General features: G+C 47.5%; 1 protein-coding gene across 1 annotated transcript in view; it reads right to left on the bottom strand.

The window, feature by feature from the left end:
• Positions 1-18759, bottom strand: part of PSD3 (pleckstrin and Sec7 domain containing 3) — an 82462-nt gene that overhangs the window by 48387 nt on the left and 15316 nt on the right. Inside the window, exons 4-8 of the mRNA XM_059834303.1 lie at positions 14510-14716; positions 14325-14405; positions 11046-11158; positions 7888-7946; positions 4065-4154 (exon numbers count right to left, since the gene is read on the bottom strand). Of these exons, the coding sequence (XP_059690286.1) occupies positions 4065-4154; positions 7888-7946; positions 11046-11158; positions 14325-14405; positions 14510-14716 (550 nt within the window). The remainder of the gene's footprint in view (positions 1-4064; positions 4155-7887; positions 7947-11045; positions 11159-14324; positions 14406-14509; positions 14717-18759) is intronic.

Raw genomic sequence — 18759 nt, 5'->3', positions numbered from 1 at the left:
CTCCTTGCATAAGAAAGGCCTCGTCACTGCCACCTTGCTCGAGCAGAGTCTCACACACCTTGCCGCAAAGTGATAAGAGGAAGAAACAGTGGTCAGCACTGTACCAGCACTTCATTCATGGAGACCACACTGCCTACGGGAAATGAAGCAAGCATGCATGGCCAAAATTAGGCTCTTTCCAAGCCAATCTCCTCTTCTTCTCATTCCAGACAACCTCGTGAAGCCCAGCTTTGAAGAAGGCCACAGTCACATAATGCAAACCCAGATTATCATCAGTGGAGATGGCATCACTGCACCAGATTAAAGCTGGTGTGAGCCTGCAGATACGCTGTAGTCGTAAGGTTCCCAACATTGCCCCAGCCTGACCTCTTTTCCCTTCCAAGTTGGGAGACCCTAGCCATGGCCTCCCTTTCTATAGGAATAAAAGAACAATGGTCTGGTTGTGATTCTCTTAGGCTAACAACCCACAGACTGGGCTTAGTTGTTTTAACTGTTTCTAATGTGTTCAGCTCGCTCTCGCTCATGGTGGTGCTTCATCTCTCCTCCAGCTTCCCTCACCATCTAGAGCAGCATCTGCGGCAGCTAATCCAGGATGTCAGGTACATCCCTTCTGAGGGGATGAGTGCTGCGTCTGGGTTCCTTTGTCTCTCTCAGTCCTGGCGAACCTGTCACGCATCCCCACCTGTAAATGCTGGTAACTGTGTGATTCACCATCAGCCTTAGGAGCAAGCACTGAGCCCATCCACAGTGGAGTACTGCTGCACTAACTAGAACATGGGCAGTCGCAACTCTTGATATTTAGCACTCCTTCCATGGCTTCAACTCACCAGGACAAAGGGACCTTTGCTACAGGAAAGTATAAGATCAAAGCTGAAATTCAGGATCACCTTGCCTCATCACAGCTTGATACAATATAAAAATATTTGTGTGCTTGGAGTGTGACAGCTCAGAGTCAAAGGACGGGAGTTTCAAAAAGTTTTCTTGCCTTTGAAAAATTTCATTTTCAATAACCTTAATCTGCCTGGATTTAACAGACCTGACTCACTTTCTACACCAGCCAGACCCACAGAGATAGATGCTCCTGATTTACATCAGAGAAGAGAATTACAGCTTGGGATGCTGGTTTTCATCTACAAGGAATTTGCCCCAGTTTGAAGGCATACAGGAACCCTGCAGTAAGTATGAGCTATCACTCTCAGGTCAGCATGCACTGACAGTGCATAACTGGAAATCAGGCTACTGTCTCCACATCTAGTCTTTACCAGCAGCCGATGGCAGATTAATGGGATGTGTGACAGACAGTCGAACCGGAGCCAAGATGGAATAAAAGGTAAGGTACGTATATCTGTCTGCCTGGCAAAGTACTGAATATACGAATACTGCAAGCAGATCCCATGGGGAGAATCACGCTTTTACTCACAGTTTGGCATATATGCCTTTATGGGTCCCAACCCCACATCTGACAAAAGGAACGAAGGAAAAAAAATGAATCCTTTTGCAGATGGGTGTACAGAAGCAAAACTCTTTTCAGTGTTAATAAACAGACAAAAAGATACAAGGTGAGCAAGATCATATTAGCATATCTTATTTCCATCTCTAGCCAGAGTAAAATCTCTGTTCTCAAAGCACTATCAGTGACACACAGAGAATCATGTGCTGAAGGCCTTATGGTGTTTACCAAAGTGTCCTTATTGTTGGGAAAAAACTTAATAAAATAAAGAGATGGCTCCCTCATGGGAGTGGAAGGGAGCAATCAGATCTCATATGGGAAGTTTTCTGAGGCTGATCACACAGAAGACAGAAGTGTCCCTCCTCATATATTGATGTCTGCCCCTTGAAGGGCTATTTTCTTATCCAGACAAACGCTCATGGCCACACTCTGCACCCAGTAGCACTAAGGGTAATGGGACTGACTGAAGGCAACACTTGATTTCTGCCTGTCTGCTGTCTGTCCTGGATAGCCCAAGCAGTATTTGCACCCCTGACTCTGTGAACTGGGTCCACGGTAAATGCTGCAGAGAGCTTCCCAAGCCCTGGGTGAACACTACCTGCAAAGATGTAAGCACTTGCTAAGATCTCCCCCTTCTTCTTTTCCCTCCAGCACCACTCAGCTTTTCTCTGGGGCTCGGCAGAGTTGCAGAGCTTCATACAGGGGTGCAGCAGAGCCACGAGGGGAACGCAGAAAGACCGCAGAGGCAGAAAAGCCCACTAGCTTCCCCACGGGTCTGCACCGTTCACCAGTGGGTGCTCAGGACCTCACTCCCACAGGGGCACACTGCCACCCTGTGGAAACGGTCCTTCCTCTCCCAGGCGGCGGGCGAAGGATGCAGGGAGATGCTCGCAGCCTCACGGATGCTTATTACTTACACTGCTAATGCACCAGCAAGCCATACGCACTTTGGTGCCGTGCTGTAGGAGGCCTCTGTGAATTTATTGAGACTAATGCAAATTTAATTTCTGCTAAGTCTTTGTAATCACATATCTAGTGGCAGGGTGGCTGCTGCAGACACAGTGATGTAGCTACTGAAATGCACAGTTACTGCCACTCACTCCACTCCCCTCCACTGATAAATTAAAACAACAAGGGGCAGATCATCAGCAAATGTTCAGAAAAGCCAGATGAAAGACCGAGGCTGGGTGCCACCTCCATCCCCAAGACATCAGGGCAGCATGCAGAAAAGTGCAGAAAGCCTCAAATGAGGCGGGACACCGACACCCAGTTTCTTCCATCCTGCTACATCCAAAAAATCCCAAGCCCCGGTCCTTGCTTTGGGTGGGCTGGCGAAGAGCCAGGCAGCCTTAGCATTAGCAGGTCAGCGCTAAACACCAAGATACAGCCCCAACTGCGTAATTTTGTCAGCAGGAAAATAAACAGCAGGTGAGCACCAGTGGAAGTCTCTCGTCAGTACACTCAGAAGGTTATTTAAACACAGTCTGGAGACCTATTTATTCAATAAGGGCTGTAATTAGCCTGCAAATTAATCTCAACACATCTCTCTATGGCAGAGTGAGAAATGAGATTCCTTGGGAAAAAAAGAAAATTTTAAGTGTTGCTGCTGACAGATGAATACTCTGTATCCAGATTTTAAAAATACAGACATTAAATCTAAAAACAATGGGGTTGAGTTTATATTCCTAACTCCCTAGTAAAAACTGAGGCAGGACAGCCCAACAAAAAGCTCCCCAAAGAGCCTGGAGAAACTGAAGATACTATCAATACTAGAAAACAAAGTCTGCTGCTTGTAACTATGCAGGTACATCCGCATTTCACAATGGGCCTGATACAAAACCCACAGAAGAGACAGCAATTCTTTTGATCCACTTCAGTAGGCTTTGGGTCAGCTCTCAGATGCAGCAACCTCTCATTTTTATTTTCATTATCAAAAAAAAAAATTATGAACTCTAGTGTATGCACTCCCCTCTTCATTCAAACAGACTGCTGTTTCATGCCAGCAATCAGCAAAAGAGAAATGAAATATTCTCATTATTATTGACAATAAAACAAGATTCGTCCTGCTCATCCTCTTTCCCTGTTCTTCAGATTTAACTCCTGGCACAAACTTAATGAACAAAACCTGAAGCAAAGCAGCCTGTGCCAGACAACACATTCTAATCTGAAATTATATCTCCTGCTCTAATGTGAAAACCCCAAAGCACCTTTGATGAAAACACACACACGCCTTTCAGATACACAGAGCTCAGGATTAGCCTTTATGTATTCCATAGTCAGAATCAACTGGCTGCTTCTGCTGGCTTTAATCAGGAGACAGCACTCTGGGACAGCACAGCCGCATGAGCTTACAAGATACACGACTCTGGAGCTGGCCCCACTGGAGTTTAGTCTCACCTCTCCACGCTGCAGAGAGTCTCTATCACAATCAAGTGAAGGCAAGAGGGAAAACAACAGAATAAACACTGTACATATTATATATGTTCTGGGAGGAGAAATGTGCCCATCGCTTGTCCTGTTTCACAATTAAAATTCAGAAAATACAAGCAGGGTGTTCTGTTTTAAACCATCTCTCACTAAAAACGAAGTCCATGTTCTGCAGTTCATTCCTTACCTTCAGCAGCCCTTTTGGGAAGTCTTTGCCATCGTTCATCCCCTGGAGGTTAGCAACGAACTCTTGGCAGGTCATCTTTTTCCCAATGTTCTGGAAGGGATGGCAGAGAAACACAGCATCATATTCATGCTGCTTTCCAAAATTACATAAATAAGCAACATCAGATGAGTCGCATCTCGCTGCTTTCATTTAAGGCCAAGGCAGGCAGCACTAAGAAGGCATTCCCAAGATTACTCAGAGACAAGCATCCTCATGTGAATATAGTTAGGAAAGGGAAGGTGCTTTTGGACCCCAAGTCCCACACACCCATCTGAAAAGAAAAACAGCTAACACTGGAGGGTAATGAAGAGGATGATAATGAAGCTCCCCGGTACCTGCACGGTGCCTTACATCCCCATGTCTCCAGAGGCTCAACCAGCCTCAGATGGAAAAGTTCTACTTGATCCTGCTATGAGACGTAAGGCAACAGCCGACTGAGGTCCTTTCCAGACCTTTCTCTTGTGATTTCCAATGCTCCCTTGCAGTAGCAACTGCCCTGAGTTGAAGTAAAGTGCCCAGGAGCAGCCATTACCTTTTCTGATTCACAGGCTGAGGCTACCTTGACATTTCCATAGGATTGCTCTCTTTTCTCTCTTTCTGTCTAATTCTCAGGCTGAAAGTTGCCCAACTGAACCACAAGCGGGAAAGGAATATGGCTATGTTCACGTAGGACCCGAACTGCTCCATTTGGAGCCTTGAGGCTGCCCTAAACTGCTCTTGGATCCCAGTCTTCATGACCCCTCACAGAAGGTGTCTGTACTTGGTCGCCCAGGTGCTAGAAGTCCCATGCTTGGCATGCGGGGAGCCTTCTGAGCAGGCAGCAATGACAATACTGAGTTGGTGAAAAAGGAGCCCAGAGGGATCTGAGGAAAGGGAAGCAGTCTGGGAAGAGCTGTGAGACATGGTAAAGGCAGAGGGAAATCAGGCCCCTGTGATGAACACGGTATCTCTGGGGATGCCACTGCTGCCAGTCAGGACAAGGGGGTGAAGACGACTTCTCAATGGTCTGGGTATGCCATGGCTGCAGCAATACAGTGGAAAAGCTTTGTGCGCAGACAGTGACTTGGGTTAGGAGCAAGAGCCCAAGTTAACACAGGAGTGTAGCCCAAACAAGAGCACCAGTCAGTAATACAGGTCATTCAAGGTTACAGTTACATGACAGCTTGGACTGCACATCCTCTGCTTCCCTTCCACACATATGCTCAGGGAGAGATGGAAAAACAGCAAACCTTGACCATCAGCCTCATCTAGCCACAAAGGAGGATCCTGCAGCCTGTGGCCAGTGCGGACCAGCAGAAAGAAGTCAGGCAGGAACACTGCCTTCCACAAGAGAGGAGATACTTGTGGAGGGACACACGATGCACTGCTTCCCACATCAGAAAGGCTCCTGACAACTCAGTATGGCTGTAACCCTGGCTCTCTGGCTGCCAAACTTGCAGAATACAGCTCGTAACTGCAGTCCTTGGGTGCAGGCTGGAGCTGTTTTATTAGACTTGCAAATGCTTTCCTTCCTCACTGCAACAGACTTCAGCCTGCTTCTGCTTGTTTCCTCCACGCGGCAGTTTGCAGCTTCCCCACACTGACCAAAACCAACAGCAGTGTGGCACATTTCACCCATTGAGACACGTGGTGTTGCAGAGGAATGGCTGTTTTGCTCCAGGACCAAAGCTAACATCTCCACACAGTGCCACACAGGTTCCAGAAGATGGCCTGGCAGTCTAGAGATACCTTAAAAGTCTCTAGCATCACAGTTTGGGTGATGACCTCCCTGAAGAGAAGCGAGCATGCACCTCCAAGACACAGCTAGCAAAAATGATTTAGTTACAAAGAGAATGAAATGTGGCAAGACAGGGATAAATAAAGGGATAAGCAAGTAAGAGTTTGTCTACAAGAGTTAAGGGAAAGTGTGAACTGAAGGCAGAGCAGCTGCACTACAGCCCTACAAGCAGCTGAGCTTATTGTGAAACAAAAGATTCCACACTTACGATCAGTATGTCAGCAACAAATGGAGCTCAGTGTAGACAAGCCCTGTGACTCATTTGCTTCCTGCTCTAGCAGAATCATGCTACGGATGGGTCTGAGCATTATCTTTGTTAGGAAACAGGCAATTAGTGTATATCTGCAAGGGGCTGCATTCCAAGACAAAAATGCCCAACTTACCGCCTATGTGGGAAAGTGCAGAGCAATAAGAGGAAGACCAAAATTACAGGAAAGTGCAGAGAGAAAGAGAGAGAGAGGGAGAGAGGAGACACGTGCAGGAGTCTGGCAAACATTACAGCTGTGTACATGTTAACAACACACTAATGACGGCCAGTAGGATAAGCCTCCGAAGTTACACACTGCAACAGCCAGTCATCCTAGCTTCAGCTGCAAATCAGCAACGATGGGTCAGAGCCAGATCATTTACTCCAGGACCTAATGAAGACAGTAGGGCCTACTAAAGCATCGCAGGGAGCGACAGGAAATGCTGTCAGGCTGACACAACCATTTAGTCTCCCTGCCTGGACTGCAAGGCCAGGCAGGCTGGAGAGCAGGTGCCCCAGGCTGCTCATTGCTCTGGGGAGCAGGATACCTGCGCAGGCAGTCCCAGGTGTGCTCAAGAGAAGCAGTGTATGCCGAGAGCCACACCGGGGCACATTCCTGTACCTCCGTTCACCCTTGCGCGTGACTGACGCGCTCCTCAGTCAGGGAAGGCTCAGCCTCCAGAGAAAAAAATTCTTCATAACTCTCTTCCCCCTCCTGCTTCTACAATTTTCAGACAAAGGCATTCTGTTAATGGGAGGTGGGCGTCAAAACCCCTGGGGAAGCACACACAAGCCTCAGCTTCATTACCTGCACCCACCACAGAGCTGCACCCACAGGGGCCAAGCAGCCCTTGGAGACAGATCCAGGGTGCCTCCATCACCTGCTGCCTGACCCACCACCCTTGCTGCGTAAGAGCCCCCAACTGAGTTTCTCCTGGAAGAGCCCTTGGCAATGCAGTGGATGGTCTCAGCCACAGAGAAGCCCCAAAGCCACCTGGCTGAAGCCACCACTCCTGCATGCTCTTTGTGATTTTCCCCTCTCCATCCTGACTCAGGATGGAAGAAGTCTCCCGTCAGCACGGGAATGCCATGCATAGCAGGTGTATTGCACCATGGGTGCTGAAATACACATCCTAGGGCTGCTGGCACCCAGTACCAGTGTGACTAAGAGGAATCAAACTGGAGTACTATTTCCCCAAGGCAGGCAGTGAGGAGAGGTGTGCAGTGGGGGAACACAGTGCTCCCACTCAGGATGCCCACGTCCCTCCCTCCTGTCTTGGCTCTGGGCACACCCGTCATTACCCTGGCTGAGCAGAACTCAGGATGCCTGCAAACATCACCTTCCCCTTATGACCTTCCCAGCACCTCTTCACCTCCATTCTTTCTTCTGCCTTCCAATATGTTTTCACATACTGGAAAAGGGAAGCCAATCCCAACCACAGCTTCCCAGCCAGGGCCAGCTCCTGTAACCAGGAAGGGATGGGAAACACACCAGAAAGACAGGGGCCTGAGGACAAGGAGCATCCTCACACATTACAGCAAAACTAGGCACAATACCAGGCTTACACATGACCTGATCTGGGCATGCTGGAAAGCCCTGCCCCAGGACAACAGCCTGGGAGTGCAGCCTTCTCACTGTTTGCTGTCTGCAGGGGTGCTTTATGAGCAGGCCACCAGCCAGGGGACTCTGCTGCCAGAAGACCACCACCTCCAAGCACAGTGTCAATGGGACCAGTCTACACAAAGCTGTGCGTACTCACGTGGCCATGCAGGTCTGTGTTCAGCAGCATCATGGCACACGTGAGACAGTGAACTCCATCTGCAGAAAGAGACATAACCAGAGTCACATGCAATCCCACAACTGGACCTTTAAGAACAGCTGAATCTGAGCCTCATAGCCTAATTGAGTCTGTTCCCTTAATGAGAATCTGTTTTACCAAGAAATACACATAATTAAATAAATGAACAGTGAGGTCATCCCACAGCTGCCAAGCCAGAACAGCCTTTCTTTCATCTTTTAATGACTGTCAAAACTATCTTGCAGCACCCATGGATGAGGCAAACTAGACAGGAAACCACGCTGTCACCCTTTGCTTGCTAATACCAACACCACAGCCTGAATCAGCTCCCTCTTCTTCATTTATTTCAGGGCAGAAAGGGAAGAGTAAAACACACCCATTCTTATGTGCAGAGTGGACACAGCACAGTATCCTGTTTTGCTCCCCCTCTGGCCCCCTCCTCACTCAGGGCTCAATTAGACTGAATTTTGGAGAACTTCAGTCAGCTATTCACGCTGCCTTGGCTCCATATTGGGTAGAGTGTGTTCCAGCATTTTCTAAGGTGGTCCTGTAGCAAAGGCCCTCAACAATGAGCCAGAAAAGACAGACTGTATCACTAGCTCCATCCCTGGAGTCTCTGTGGCATACTTAGGAAAGTCAGTGTAGACTGTCATTTGCAAGAGTGGACACCAATTTTATATTCCTCATTTTCCAGGCACCCCTTTCAAAACCCAAAATGTATTGGCTGTGCACAAATCCAGACGAAGGTGACAGTGCCCATGGTGCCATTTACCACCTCTGAAAATCCAGATGCCTCTAGCCAGTTTCCAAACATTAGGAACACATTAGGAAGAATATTTTCTCCATTCTCTTGTTTATAAACACATGGTGCCACCTTCCCTTCTCTCACAGGGATGTCATGAAAACACAGAGTCATTTATGAGACGTGCACACGCTGCAGGGAGATGTACATAAAAACCTTCGTAGCTGAGTCCAGATAATGACTATGCGCAGGTCCCTCTGTGCTGTGAAGGAAGAGGAAGGGGGGATGAGGATATATCTATCTCACACTCAATGTGACTATCACAGGCTTAAATCTGTGCAAGATGAAGCCATTACAAAAAGATGTTCCCCAAGGTAAGGACCATGTTTTCTTATGACGTTTGTACAGGCCCTAGCACCCAAGCAACGTGGTCGAACTGTAGCAGAGCATGAAATGAGAGAAGAACTATTATCACTAGCAGTAGTAAGTCTGAAGCAGCTTGAATCTGGGGCTGTGGTGCTCCATTTCAGGTTTATGCATTTCTCTAGAGCAGCCTGCCCTCTCATTTCCAAACCGCAAATGCATCCAGAGGATGGAAAAGGGAAAGAGGAAAAGAGAAAGGCAAATGCAATCCTAGATTTAGAAGCTGGTGAGGGGTCTGGAACACAAGTCTTACGAGGAGCGGCTGAGGGAGCTGGGGTTGTTTAGCCTGGAGAAGAGGAGGCTGAGGGGAGACCTTATCGCTCTCTACAACTACCTGAAAGGGGGTTGCAGAGAGGTGGGTGTTGGCCTCTTTTCCCAAGTGACTACTGACAGGACAAGAGGAAATGGCCTCAAGTGGCGCCAGGGGAGGTTCAGGCTGGATATTAGGAAAAAGTTCTTTACTGAGAGAGTAGTGAAACATTGGAATAGGCTGCCCAGGGAGGTGGTAGAGTCACCCTCCCTGGAGGTATTCAAGGAGCGTGTGGATGTGGCATTGTGGGATGTGGCTTGATGGGCATGGTGCTGTGTGGTGTTGGGTGGGTTGGTTTTTGGTGTGCTGTTTGGTTTTTTGGTTTTTGGTTTTTTTTTTTTTTAGGCTGGACTTGATGATCTTACAGGTCTTTTCCAACCTTAGTGATTCTGTGATTTACATTGAAAGAAACAACGACCATATTTCTGCAGTGTAGTACTCTGCTACTGACAGCAGAAATACAGCATGAAAATTATGTAGAATCCTGAGCAAAGTCTGCAGGACTCACTTTAAATGCTTACTCAGGCTCAGAAGTGGCAATGTCCCTCCTGCACCCTGGACTAGAGTACGGGTGCCACATCAACATGCAAGTCATTATTTCAGTCTGGACATGACACACCTATTCTACCTGACTGCCTGCAGTGTCTTAAAACAAGAAAGACATTAGGAAGGGACAGAGATAGCATGGGAGCAGATCCTGTCTTACCGCTACCTATTCCCCTCCCCAGCATACCAGCCAGTAAAGCTGAACAGGTGTGAAGTGGACAAACATCACCTCACTGCAATGGGGGCAGGTCACAAAGCAAGGGTTAAGGACATATGGCAGTACCTCCAAGCGTAGCAGCTCATTCACACCTGCACTTGAGACTAAAGGCAAAGCTTAGCCCATGCCTATTTTCTTTTTCGCTCTCCTCCCTTTCTCAGCATGTGATCAACCCGTGCTGCAATCACAGGGCCACATGCCTCTGCCAGCATGGCTGGCTGAACACAGCAGCTATGCCCGCGGACAGTTCGTCCTCTTCTCCAGTGCCAACTTTCTCAGGTTTGATCTGTGTGCTTGTTTGTTTCCCCATCCATTTCCAAAATGACTGAAAACATTGGCAAGGAGGCAGCACTCCAAGTGATCTTAGCTAGTCAAGATGAAACCACGCCAGCGTCTGGATACAGCACCCAAAATTCACCCCCACAACTGGCAAGAACTGGCACACCTGCTGCCAGTGCATGCAGAGACACAAGCACTTAATGGAGCACAGAAAGCGAACAGCTTCTCTTCCACCTGAGATGGGACCTATTCTCATCCAGATGTGTGTAGCTGGAGTACAGGTACCCACACAGGCTGGAAGTCAGCAAGACCAGAAACCAAACTCAGGACATTCAAATCTGGAGATGCGACAACTGAGGATTTACACTGAGGAGGCCTAAACACCTTTCCTTGACTGGGCATAAATACAGATTTTTCACTGCCTTACCAGGATTGTATGTGGAGAACAAGGAGGGTTTCAATGCTCACCACAGGCAGTCTCTAAAGTGTGGCATGGCAATTATACACCTTCAGTTCCCAGGCACGCACGATACATGCTATTGAAGGCGAGAATGAAGGAAGAGGGAGACAACCAAAGACCTTCGTATCAGAAACAAAGTTACCTTGAGAAGAAATGGTGTTTGGGTTGCACTGGTAGTATCTGCTGGAGAAGTGGATTAAAACTCTCTCTCGTTCCTGAGTTTCTCCGATAAGTGAAAAGGCTTTAAAGAAACTCCTAAAAGAAGAGCAGAAAAAGGTGAAATTAAAGTCATAAATCTCTTTTTGCCTCACACAGCGCACAGAGCAAAGCATACTTCACAGCAAGAACTACATGAGCACATGCCAGACTTGGTTCCAAGAAGCCTTTCTAGTAAAACGGGCTATTATCCCATGTGCAGTTAATCCCAGCATTATAGTAAATGAAGCAGGAGTTAAATTACCACTGGTCCTAGCCACGGCATATACAAACTAATAAGCAGTTACACCATTTGAAAGAGCTTTTCTTATTTTTAATATTTTTCTTTTCTTCGGGGAAGGACCTGGAGCAGGTGTTGATTATGCACGAGAGACATCCAGGGTGTTCTCTGTCCTTTTCTAATTGTCTGTCACCCCTACACCTTTTAACTTTACTCTCATTACTATCCCCATCCAAATTAGAGGAGCTACTCCAGGTGCTAAAGTCAAGCAGGTGCACTGCAGACCCAGAGTCCACACGAGATGTGCAGTCCTCCTTCTGGAAAGTCACCTATCAGAGCGGCCAGGACCACACCAGTCACCTTGCAGAGGGCAGTGTGACTACCTGACCTGCAGAAAACAACTAGGGAAGAGGGCAGAAGAGTCGCAACATCTCCCAATGAGCTTCATCAGCGGGAGGAGCAACCTGGCCCTCCTGGGTTCCTGCTCGTGACAGTCCAGGGTGCAGGGCTGGGTGCATATATGGGCACGCTCACTGGAAACAGCCAGCGAGCCTGTGCAAAGATGTGGGAGACACACACATCTTCCACTCTTCATCTGACACTTAACCATGCCGCTATTCTTCCTGCTAGAAGAACTTGCCTCGCAGCCAAAGAAGAACTTCTGCACTTCCCAAAATCCCCACATCCTGGAGCCAAGAGATGACCTCAGCAGTATCAGCCTACGCTCATTTGTCAAGATGCTTCTAAGAAAAGCCTGAAAACACAAACCTTCTGGGTCCGAAGCAAGACGGCATACAAAATAAGTGCGTAACAGACAATTTTTAAAGACCCCATGAGACTGAAACTAACACCAGATCTGAGAGGCGTGGAATATGTTGCTGGAACATTCATATCTATCTAGCCTGGATGAATAAACGTTAATTTTTTCTCTTTGATGTAAGGTCAGAGACGGGCTGTACTTGCAACAATCTTGCACCCATACTGAGTGTGATCTGCCTGGTAATAACTTAATTTCACATGTAATGTATTGCAAATAACCCAATTCGCAAATAGATACAACTGAGCCTTCACAGGGTTTCTCTTCCCTTCCTACCTCATGCTCCCTTGGGACGTTTTGACAACTAGCCATCCTTCCTACTTCCCCAGCTCAGGCTCCTTCCAGTGACACCCCCTGCCCACACCAGGCACCACCAACCTACACCCTGTCCTCCTCTTCAGCACTTTTTACCCCCCTGGAAGTCACCTCAGAGAGGCGACTGATGAACCATTTGGTAAATAAACGAGGCAGGTTCCCCACTCTCAGAGCACGATGCTGTGGCTGAGGGCCACAGGGGCGAGTTTCTGCCCACCGGGAGGACCAGCATGGACTCTGAGAGGGGCTGCAGCAGCGGTCTCACCTCCTCCCCTTCTGCAGAGGACACGAGAGATGCACTCAGGAGATGCATGGGCAATGTGGGTCCAAGTTGTGGAAGCAGAGCAGGACGATGAAGAAACAACCCTCCCCATGTCCCAGACTCGCCACTGATGGTGATACGTATTGCACAACGGCCTACCACAGCCTGGGGGTAGCGTGGGTCTGAGCTGCTGCCATGGGCTCTAAAATGCTTAACAAACCACAGCTTGTCAGTGAGCCAGCAGCAACAGGGCAGTTACCTCTCGGCTCTCTGCAAGCGTGAGACGGCACACCTCAGCTCCCCCAGGCTTTGGGATGATGCTCTGTCCCCAGTCTCTGCTCTGCGCTCAGGGTGTGCAGCTGGCAGTCGCTCCAGCTACTCCTGAAACCTCAGCAAACCCCTGGTGTGTCTAAGTCCCACACGAGCCAGGGCATATTTTTAAAAAGGTCATGACTATTAATATTAAAGGGAGATCTACTGGGAGCGCAGACCTCCTAAATATGTGCCACAAAGCAATTACATGTTGGATTTCACAATTTAAAAGATGGGTATATTTAGCATCGCACTTCAGGGCTGCTAAAACCTGGAACAAGCAGCAGACCTCCGACCACCGCAGCTGCTCCCGCCTTGTGCTGAGCGGGTGCTCTGGCTCGGCTCTGACCCCCTGCCACGGGAGCAGGCACTTCACTCTTCCGCACACCTTTCTTCAGCAGGCAGGACTATGGGCTTTGCTTGGGGTCTGCCAGAGTCTCCTGGAGTCAGGCCCCTGGAAATGCATTTGCAAAGGGACTGGCAAGTGCCTGTGGACCTCCTGGCTTTGTATCATTAGAAAAAAAAACAATAACCCACTTAAGTAACCTCAGCCAGATGATTTAAACTCACTTTAAATCCCTTTAAATACCAGAACACCATCAACTGTGCTAACAGGGCACTGCTACACAACCTTCGTGTTTTGCCTCCTAAGAAAAAAAAAAAATACTGAAAACAAACATTGTTGAGGCCTAATTCCAGTGTAAAAAGGAAGGAAAATTGAAGGGCTGGGTTTTCAAACACCCACGCTGGCAGCTACCGAACTCTCAACAGCATTTTCCACGTGGAAGCTTTTGCTGTTCTGCACATTTTTGAGTGCCTCAGAGGGACGCAGTGAGGGAGGCTGCTGAGCCACATCTAACCCTGGCCCTGGCTTCGTGCACTGCAGCCGGGCAGAGCAAGCTCCAAAAGGCATCAGCCAAAAAGTTTATGCAGCTCAGCTGTGAGCAAGACCTTCATTCCCCAGCAGCACCTGGCAGACTACAAGTCCCCTGTTTACTGAGTGACTGGTCATTTTTCTCCATCTCCTCTGCATCAAGGACCATCTCTAAGCAGGTCCACCCAAAGATTTCCCTCTCCAGGAAATGCCATAGCTCCAATAGCACTCTAGAGTACGGCAGCACGCCAAGCCAAACAGAAGAGAAAAGCTCCATTCCAAAAACGCGTCACACCCCACTCTTCATCCTCTTAAGCCCCCACAGGGCAAGCGCTTCAATCAGGACAACACAGCAAACAGCACCACTACTAAACAAGAACATAAGGTCTGCAAACGGGCATGTACCTGAGCGAGTAGTCCAGCGTCATGCCTGTGAAGTCAAAAAACTTAAGGTATTCTTCGGCCACAAGCTTGCTGAATTCGTTGCTTTAAACAAACAAATAAATAAGTAAAGGTTATCATTCGAGAGTGAACCGCTCCAAAACCAGCAAGAACAACAACGTGGCCAAAGGCCTCATATCAGCACGTACTTTTTACCCAAATGCTTTGCCACATCAGAGCGTTTGAATCTGTCCAGATGGTAGAGGCGCTTAGCCAGGCGCCTGGCTGCTTCCAAATTGCTGCTACTGCCATTGCTGAGATCGTGGCCAAGGGCTCCGGTGGCATCTTTCTCCTGAAGTTCATTGCTCCCCATGGCAGCGCTGGAGTCTAACACCATATTCTGCAGTTCAGCATTGCTACGAGACGGAAAGAATATGGAAAGCAGAAAAGTAAGATGACATTACAGTTTCAAGAAGGATTTAATTCCTCTTAGAATAGAGGGCAATTAATGGTACAGAGGCAAGATTACACAATATAGCAAATTCCACTTAATTGAAGGAGCTGTGTAGAACAGGGACATTTATTTAGCAGTCATCAGAAGTTAAGGGAGTTAAACACAGAGACCCAAATATGGGCTTTCCAGCCCAGAAACACATTCTGCTCTGCACTCACCTTCTGAGTGTGCTGAGCATCCACAACTTGTGCTCACTTCAGAGAGAGCTGTTTGCTATTATCAGCCTGCAACTGCACCTGACAACACTGGCTCCTCATTTGCTTCTTGCACTAGCATTTTTTAACCCAATTGGTTGCTTGGCTTGAAGGGGTCCCTGTAAAAGTAGGCCATTAGCCATTTTCCAGGGGGAAATGCAGCAAGCAAGCCAGCGTGTTCAGTAGCTCCAAGCTGACTCGGCACAAGTCCCTTCCTCCTTCTTCCCCAGTTGTCCTGGAAACAATACAACTCCCCAAATCTAAAATAACATCCGCAGAAGTCTCAGCGGCTTCCATGCCGCCCATGAGCAGCGGACATCCCACAGGGAGGCACCGCTAGAAAAAACAGGACTCGGAACAAGGAACCCTGTCTGGGGAACGGGAGGGAGACACAAACCACCTGGGCCAGCCTGGAGAACTGCTTGCTCTCCTCCTGCTCCATCGCGGTGGCAATAATTTCTGTCACCGGCTGCTCAAAGTCAGGATGTTCAGCATGGCAATCCCTGGGCACTTCACAGAAATCATGCATTTATAGATTCCTCCCACCTCTACTACAGTAGGAAAGCTCTGGCTGAGCTGTGTGCCTGCTTTGCTTCTCCCCTCAAAGAGGCAAGAGCCCTCCACACCAGAAAGCACACCCCCACATACACACCCCTGCACACAGGCAAGCTTTTAACTTTGGAAAAAGCTCCTCTCTGACACTAGCACAAAAATTCTTGCAAAACCTCAGCTGTGTGTGTGTGTGACAGCTTTTCTAGTTAAAAAAAATACTATACAGAAATTCTTTCCACTAAATCCTCGTTTACACAGGGCTAATGAACGATCAGCAGGGGTCATGCGCAGGGCAGATATGAGTGGAATGAGTTAAAGATGATTTTAAACACAACACTTCAACATACCACAGTTTCATACACCACTGTAATCTTCGGGCTTGACAAGCCACGGTTAGAACAACCAATTGCTGCACTCCAGTAACAATTATCTAGCCATTTACTGAAATGTCTGCTAGCCACTTATTAACCCTTTAAAGATGAGATTTTCATATAACCTGAGCTTAAAACAAAAATCTTTGCTATTCTGCATGCCTCCTTCCACACAAACCATCACCTGTGCCCTACCTCTCTTTCCATGCATGGTTTAAGAGAAGGAGGTGTGCAGTGCTCCTAGAGGAAGGAGACTTGCCCATTTCACCTCTGTTTCCATCCTCCTAGTGCTGCTAGAACATAAAAAGCTTCACACATTCACACTGTGGATACAATGTTTTTTATGAAGTATCTGGAGAAAACAACCATCTAACCTCTTCCTATAAGTACTGGGGATTTGATTTTGCATTTATTTCAGTGTAAATAATAAGGTGCTGTAATAAAAGGGGCTCAGTCTCAGTGCTCTAGTAGGGAATTAATACTGTAAATACAACTGCAACAGCATTAACATCACTGACCACCAGCTACCACAGAAAACAAAAAAAGCCCCTCCTGATACCGTTGTTGTGGGAAATGCCTCCTCAGCCCTTTCCAAAAGCACTAGCCAATGTCCCAAATTCTCTAAATTTAGTCTACTCCAAACTTGTGAAGAAAGCAAATTCCGGAGTCCTCTGAAACATGTCCCAAGCAACACCTCATCCATTCAAATAAGACACAACTGGTTTCAAACTGCTAGCTCTAACAACTGACAAGAGCAAAGGATAACCAGGTGAGCTAACACATCTACTGAGCCTTCCACGTACAAATGCTGCTTCGAAAGCCATGCCAACTTGCAGAGCCTCTCTCATAAATCACAGCCCTGTTTCACCACTGCTCTTTATTAAACGCAAGATTTATAACCCTGAAAGACGGCCAAAGCTGACAAGAAACATCTGCACCCTGCTAGGAACCAGCGCACTACCAGAGTCAACGTTACCGCAAACCACCGTAAGTTTAGAAAGAAGGGAAGTGCCAGCATCTGCCACTTCGTGAAATAAACAGTACGGCAGCTCCCAGCTTCTGTTTTGCCTCTCGGAGCAGCGGCTGGGATGTGAAGGAGGAACACCAGCAAGGAGGAGAGCATGCTCTTTCTCCTGCTCGCCAAAACTAGCCAACGGGGCTGCATAAGAAACCTTATCTTCCAACCTCCCCGATTTAAAACTTCATCCTGAAGGGGTGCCCCCGTACTTGTATCAGGTCAAAGAATAAGGGATGCTTCCTTCAGTTATTCTGACAGTTAATGAGCTTATTACTTAATAAGTAAAAGAATGCAATCAAATCAACAATATAAGTTGTTTGTAACATGAGCCTCTTGTTCAGGGAAACTGCCAGATTGTTAACAATGAAGTGAGACTTCAGTTCTCAAGCTTTTTAGGTGGTGAGGACTCAGTGCTCACGTCACTGAAGGCTTAGAAAGCACAGATGCCCTGTGCATGACTACTGCAAGCTGCCTTCTGAACAGGTCATTTTAATAGGGTCTGGGGGGTGTTACTCAGGGAAAGGCTGACATCTCTTCTTACCTCCAAGTCTCTCTGGGTGCACCATTTTCCTTCTGTGCCTCAGTTTCCCCAGCTGCTGAACACAGATAGTAATACTTGCCTCCCTCTGTAAAGTGCTTATAATGGACTCTAATCAAGGGCTAGGAGCGACCAAGGCTGCAAATAGGTCTGTCTTTTGCAGTCTACAGTTTCTACACATGAAGAGTCCACAGCGGCACTACCAGCTAAACACAGACAAGAAAGGGCTTTGTGATGCAGCACAAGACTGGACATGGATTTCTCATGCAGCTTTACTCTTTATCACACGAAAATGAAAAAACTGCACTGACAAAAGTAGGCTGAAAATGTAATGGATAATATTCCCCCTAATTCTGGATTCAAGGCCAAAAGGGCCTGTAACAATACTACTGGTAATTGCCTGCACAGCAACAGCTGCTGATTTTCATCCAGAGGCTCTTACATTAATCTCTGCTATCAGAAAAAAACCCCAGAAGCTGCAAAAAAACAGACCCCTTTGGTCTCACAGTGCATGAGCTGTGGCCAGAAATCAGGTCTTTAGACCTTCTTATTTCTGTCCCCAGCAATGCACTCCTGACACATCCTCCTTCATTCTGCCAAAACATCCCCAGGTTCACAGTGAACACACAAAGGCTGTGACCACCATAACCAGCAGAAATTACAGCAATTCAATAAACAGCTGCTATGGTAAATTCAATACCTTTTAACAGCAGCAGCGGCCCCTCCATGCTTACGAATGAAACATGGGCAGACTGTAACATCTGTAAAGCTGGTTTCCCATAACACACCGTAACAGCTAAGCGGAGTCTGAAACATTTTATACCGTTTTCTTCACTTATCCCATTATCAACCAGGTCTATAGTGATTTAGCTCCCAATGCCAAGGTATCTCAATTGTGTCATGTTCAGCACTTAGCACACTTGATCTGTTTAAGAATATTCTAGATTCACTTATTCCCTCCCCCTGCCCCCATCCTGCATTTCACCAAAACTGAAACTCTCCACAGCAACATATGGTTGGGGAATGGCTGCAACTTCCAGACAAAAACAAAGCAAGGCCAGTAACAAAATGGTAAGGATACAGGCACCTTATATCTCAGTGGTCCACTCTCCCAGTCTGCGAGGCTGCAACTAGAAACCTCGGCATGAGTACCTGCAGTTTCAGGTGCCTTAAACCTTGGGATGCTCTTAATTTTTAGCACATCCATGGGGAAAAAAAAATTCTGTTTTGTCCCAAGGAAGAAAAACATGTTAGCATTTTGCTTTATGGAAG

The sequence above is a fragment of the Gavia stellata genome, chromosome Z, assembly GCF_030936135.1.
Source record: "Gavia stellata isolate bGavSte3 chromosome Z, bGavSte3.hap2, whole genome shotgun sequence".
Lineage (NCBI taxonomy): Eukaryota > Metazoa > Chordata > Aves > Gaviiformes > Gaviidae > Gavia > Gavia stellata.
The sequence above is the reverse complement of the archived record's forward strand: the minus strand, read 5'-3'. Positions and strand labels throughout refer to the sequence as shown.